General features: G+C 46.7%; 1 protein-coding gene across 1 annotated transcript in view; it reads left to right on the top strand.

The window, feature by feature from the left end:
- Nucleotides 1-1,548: 1,548 nt before the first annotated feature.
- The window catches only part of Bub1 (Bub1 kinase), a 158,393-nt gene continuing 153,941 nt past the window's right edge, over nt 1,549-6,000 (top strand). The window contains exons 1-3 of the mRNA XM_084580585.1: nt 1,549-1,897; nt 2,759-2,818; nt 5,088-5,232. Coding sequence (XP_084436711.1) covers nt 1,767-1,897; nt 2,759-2,818; nt 5,088-5,232 — 336 coding nt within the window. The 5' untranslated portion in view covers nt 1,549-1,766. The remainder of the gene's footprint in view (nt 1,898-2,758; nt 2,819-5,087; nt 5,233-6,000) is intronic.

Genomic DNA, 6,000 nt, shown 5'->3' with positions numbered 1-6,000 from the left:
GGGTATTTAAAGCCATCCGTTACAAGAAATTCTAGTTTATTGAAAGAAAAAAAAAAAAAAAAAAGGTTTGTCCTTAGATTACCGTACACTTTCACTAAGTTGTTGACTCATAAATATCGACAGTCATACCTCTACACGCGTTCGATTGCACGCCCGAATTGTAGCTTAATTGTTTGTGCACTGCTTTCGTCTTCCCATGGCTTCAATTGGTTTTTAAGCTCGGCTGTTTCCGTTTTTCTTTATTGCCTTTCATATGTCTCTATTTTTAATTGTCCGCTTTCTGAGTCGTACGTTTGCCGTGCCGCACAAAAATTTCAACCCTTTCGTCACCTTCACGGTAGCTCTATTCACGATGCCGCATGCCTCCCAAACAACCCTTTCTCTCTCACTGTTAGGCGACACATTTTCTTTTTTCTTTTTTTTTTTTTTTTTTGCAGTCTTTATCTATACTTCTTCCACGTTTCCAGACCCACTGCGTTCTGTTATTCAATAGCCTGTTTACCTGCTTTACGTTCGTTTTTCATCTCCTTTCTATCATCTACCTTCAGCGGGATACTCTATATTTAATTCAATCGATCTGCAATGCCGACTTTTCTAGTGTTTTCAGGTGACGCAATGTAGTCGGCATGGTTTGCATGTCAATCAACAGAATATGCCATTTTGGACTTAATAATTGGTTACTGATGGCCAGCTGTATTTATTCAGCGCTCGAACGCATGTGTCGCACGTTTTGACTTCTTCATACATTCTGGCTCCACACCGCCCTCTTTTCAAAACGACTACATTCCAAACGCGAATTAGGTGCTTTAGGGATGCTAACTCAAGCTGTACGGCGAATGAACCGTGCTGTGCGAGTCTGAATTCGTGCGCGCGCCCCTCTCCAAACTGTTTTCTTCGGAGCCCAAGAGCACTATAGCCCAACTACTGTCATGTTGCTTCCCCGAGGTGTTGCCGACGGCCAAAATGGAAAATATATTAGATGAGCGCTAACAGTACTGAGCCCCGTTAGTCGGCATATTTGTAAAATGTTGACACTAGCAGATCGAAACGAGGCACAAGCGCCTCCAAGCGCCTCCGTCATCGCAAAAGCGGCCCCCCGCTCCCATGCATTTCGCGCGCGGTCGTCACACTGCCCAATATTCTAGAGCACTATAGCTCGTATTAGATTTCCAGTGAAAGTTTGTATAGCGCAAGGGTGCATTCATGGAGGAAGAGTAAAGTTTTTTTTTTCATCCTGCATGGGTGCATTAATGTGCGCGCACTTCAATCGCAGCGCTCTCTCAGTGCCTAGGCAGCGCTAGGGACTTTAGGTAGCGCTATGGTGGCAGCGCGGCGCGGCCGCTTTTGGAGGCGGAATTACTAGACAGTTTACCGTAATTAGTTTCAAATTATTATTACAAAAATACAAAAAATATAAAATAGAACATATGAAAAATATAGACAGCCAAGTACTTGAAAATCAAGCTACCTTATATGTTTTTAAAACACAGTAGCGAACTTTTGTCTTTTAGCCAATTCTGGCCGTGGCAATTGGCAACACTGCTTCGCCGTTGTCAAACGATTTTTAAACTTTCCCACCAAATATCCGCCGCTGTGCAAGGTGGCTTTGGCTGTGGTGGATGCGAGCTGTCGTAGTTGACACGAATAATTTCATGTTCTTCTGCTTTTGATCGGGCGGCTGGTGCTATTCCAGCCACTGCACTGGTGCCGTAGCAGGAATCGTGAGTTGCGCGTGCCAAGACGACGCCGCCACCGACAGCATCAGCATGGACGGCGACTCCGACGACTGGGAACAGTCTAAGGAAAACATTCAGCCCCTGAGGCAGGGTCGTACCATGTCTTCTCTGCATGCAGCACTGGCCCCCCAGTGCCAGGACGACCTGAAGCGAAAACGTCGGTAAGCGTCTGCCGTTACGGCGTTTCTTCGCGCGCGCCGTGTTTTCGCGGGAAAGCGATGCAGAAAAGCGTCGCTTTTGTTCCAAATGGTCATGTTTTACGCAATGCCGCGTGGCGCCAGCGAAACGTATCAGGAGCCAAGAGCTCTTGGGTCTGGCGCTCGGCAACTCCGCAGTGGATGGCGTCACTGCTCGTGAGATTCTATCCTGCAGCGTGCTCGGCAGCCTCCCTCATGGCACATATGCCATTGCGGGATGCGAAACGGCGCTTTTTAGAATTTGATTTTGTTTTTGTCTTCTGGAAATCTCGCCACCGGTCATTGATTTAGTTGCTTTGGATCTGTGAAAATAGGTGCAGCCGTCAACTAGCTTCATAGCATAAGGTTAAGTAAAATTCATGCTTCTTAGTTGCCTATCACCAGGCAGACTGGTGGGCAAGTTGGTGTGCCGGTACAGGAGCTCACCAGCAGAAATCAGTCTGTGCTGGACTCCTCAGTCTTCTATCTTGATGCCTGTCTGCTTCGAAGTATTATTTGAATAAATGTAAAAATAGGTACTAATGACATTTTGCTCCCGAGCACAAGTTTGCCAGTTAAATCCTGCCACATTTTCATGGAGGAGGCAGGGTGATAAAATAGTGGTACTGAGATTGCTGTGTCTTTTAGGAAACACCAGCCTGTCTGTTCTAATGTTCTTTGTAGGCGTAGCGTTGCTGTGGCTTTTGATCATCAATCATGGAGCAATAGTTTGTGAAGCATGTTTCTTAATATCTTTGCCTCAAAGCATCATATACTTGCTTTTTGGAGAATGCTGCTGGAAAAGCAAAATCAGTATTACTTATGTGTGTAATTTGCTCTCTGCAGGGAGTTTGAAGAGCTGCTTCGTACTACCTCAGGAGTCGACCTATTGGATGTGTATCACAGGTAATGTGCATTGTTGTTTGGTTCAGGTGGTTGCAGTGGAACCACTAATGAGGGCATGCTTTGTGAAGGAAGCAGTCTGGTTGTTCAGGACGTCAAAATGAGCCATTTTTCTTTATCATTCCTGTGTCTTGACAGGTGCATGTGAGGCTGCGCTAGCGTTGCCACACAGCCAATGTGTCTGTGTAGCTACACACGGTGTTGCCTTGTAGCCTGCATTGTTGCGTTGGCTGCTGCCTCAAGCTTTGCCAGGTGTCGTGCGTTGTCCATCCGTTCCCTAGTCTAGCAAGTAGCGCATAAGTACCCAATAAGATCAACCAGCTGGTTCCTGTGTTAGCATTGTCCAACTATATCTGCCATTGCTATGTCTTAACTGTGATGTCACAAAAAACAATTCCCCTTGCAGGGCACATTGCACAGCTTGTCATGTTAAGCATTGAGTAATGCTATCATATTAGACTTTTTATTTTTGTGCGAGTCCGCAGGGATGTTTGTTTAAACAGATGCTGGTGAGTGGCACCATGGACCCCGAGCACCCACGCCTAGCCGTGGGTGCCATGTGTTGTGAAAAGGGGATCCTGGTGGTTGGGTTGATGCCGAGTATTTGGACCTCTAAGGCCTCTCGGTGGAGGTAAAAAACCACTTTGCCTCACGCTTCCCGTAGACTGCAATGTGATGATCGCTCCTTACATGTTCTAGTGTGTGGCACTATGTTGATCGAGTCCATTATGTGTTTGATGAAGGTGAAGTCGGTTGAGATGTCCCAGTGCTCTCCACTAACAGTGCTCTCTACTGTAGTGGGGTTCTGGGGGGGGGGGGGGTGTCAGGAGCATAAGACCTTCCTGTTACGCATGTGGCCAGAGATGTAACGTTGGCCAGTTCGGAGTGATAGCCGCCCAGGCTGTATGCGAAGCAATAAAATCTCCCACTATTGCCAGCAGCCATCTCTAGGCAATGTATAGTCTTTTGAAAGAGAGGTTTGAATTTAACCTGTCTATAGTTTTGACAGCTGCCACTAATCTGGCTTTCAGTGGTGCTCCTATAGGTGATTCGCAGAGCTCATAGAGTGATGACTTGGGTTGACGGCCAGATGCTTTTTCGTGCACCTGGAAAATTGCGAGGGTGCCACCCAAAACAGTTGTTGACTCATGAGTAGAGTGGTCCTAAGCCAGTAGAATGCTTGGGCACCTACACAAGATGGCAGCGGACATCTCCTTTTAGTGCCTGGTCAGGTGAAGAACGGAAAAGGTTCCCAAGGATAAAATTTTCTGCATTAAGACCAGGCTGAATGCCATAGTTGACAAAGACGGCGCTTTGCAGACCAAACACAACATGTGAATATACTCTAGCAACCAACTTGCAAAGGGTATGGCAGAGAAAAAGGAAAGGAGAAACAATGACATAAATGGTTGACACGAATGAGGTGTAAACAGATTCTTAACATACAGGGTGTTGCACAATTAGACCCGCGCTGTAGAATGCTTCTCCCAGCTAAACCGCGGAATCCTTGCAGTTCAGATTTCGCACAGAAATCGCATTTTGTCGCTAGTATTTTTTAATACTAAATTTGTTTGTGGTACTTGCCTGATTCGATCAAAAGAAGTAAAATATTCCCATCGCCTGCGGCGGCGGCGACGCCAGACGAACCGCTGCCCCAGCGATGGGACTGGTGGCGCCACCTCATGCTGCTAACAACAACTCTGTAGCAGGAAAAGAGGGGGCGAGCGTTTCTGGCAGAAGGTTTGAGTTGTTGTAAGCAGCATGAGGTGGCGCCACCAGTCCCATCACTGGGGCAGCGGTTCGTCTGGCGTCGCCGCCGCCGCAGGCGATGGGAATATTTTACTTCTTCTGATCGAATCAGGCAAGTACCACAAACAAATTTAGTATTAACAAATACTAGCGACAAAATGTGATTTCTGTGCGAAATCTGAACTGCAAGGATTCCGCGGTTTAGCTGGGAGAAGCATTCTACAGCGCGGGTCTAATTGTGCAACACCCTGTAGAAGGAGTTTGATCTTACTAGCTGGCTTATTCTGATGAGAAATCCTCTCAAGAAGGAGTGAGTTTTTAATATGGGAGCAGTGTTGATTGAGGAGTAATTGCTTCCTTATTCTGCTGAAACTTTCCTTGGGGGCCATAAGGCTGCATATCGGTGGATGCTCAGGAGTTATGACTTCCTTACTAGTGGCGGCATGAATTGAGGACTTTATTGCTAGACATAGTTTTGGGCCTAGACTGTTTGTGTGCAATCTTGACTGGCATTGAATTGCAGGTATGTGGTCTGGGTGGAGCAGCACTTCCCAGCAGGCGGCCATGAGGTGAACCTAAGGCAGCTGCTGGAGCAGGCCATCTCCGCGTTCTGCACGAACCGGGATTTCTTCAATGACCAACGCTATGTGGATATCTGGCTGCGATTTGTGGGTGTCTTTCTGAGATCTTGTCTTGACAGCTGCATTGCCAGATCTGGTGTTCTTGTTCTGTTCCCCCCTTCTTATGTGGAGGGGCCACGATGTGGGAATAGAGTTTGCATTGCTTTGTTTGACAAGTGATGAAGAAGTGGTGGGCTCTAGTTCTTCACAGTTTTTTCACGTGGGAACAGGGCTTAAGAGACGCTCAAGAACTGGGGTTGTATTCTGAGTTTACGTCGTTATTGAGTGTCACTATCTCCCTGACGTCGAGTCGCCTGACCGGATGTCACTACCACTTACTGTTCTGCCGTTTCCATCAATCAGATGACTCGAGTTCGGGAAGGTGGCGACACTTTCAATATTGACGCAAACTCGGAATACGGCCCCTGAATTTAAAGAGAAGATTCCATTCTAGAAGGGACCATCTCCCTCTCTTTAAAAAAAGAAATGATGTCCTTTCACTCCTTTGCATTGCTCAAACACATCTATGCAACGGAAGTGATTGCATTGCATTTCTCTGTGGCGTAGCATACCATTGTTCAAAATATTACTGAGTGGAGCTGTTTCAAAATTGCTAACTAAAACTGAAACTCTGTTGGTGGGCAAAGTTGATTGTTCATATTGCAAAAAGGGGACATTATAGGCTTTGCCAGGATGAGTATCTGGGCATGCTGATTGGCGGAAATGCCCGAGAGAGCCTCAAAGAAGACACAGGCCTCAAAATTAATGCAGCAAGCTGGGATTGGTCATCACTGTGTGGGGAGTGTTCATTGTTTT

This window comes from Amblyomma maculatum, chromosome 10 (assembly GCF_055883805.1).
Source record: "Amblyomma maculatum isolate TAMU_Amacu chromosome 10, ASM5588380v1, whole genome shotgun sequence".
NCBI classification, from domain to species: domain Eukaryota; kingdom Metazoa; phylum Arthropoda; class Arachnida; order Ixodida; family Ixodidae; genus Amblyomma; species Amblyomma maculatum.
The sequence above is the reverse complement of the archived record's forward strand: the minus strand, read 5'-3'. Positions and strand labels throughout refer to the sequence as shown.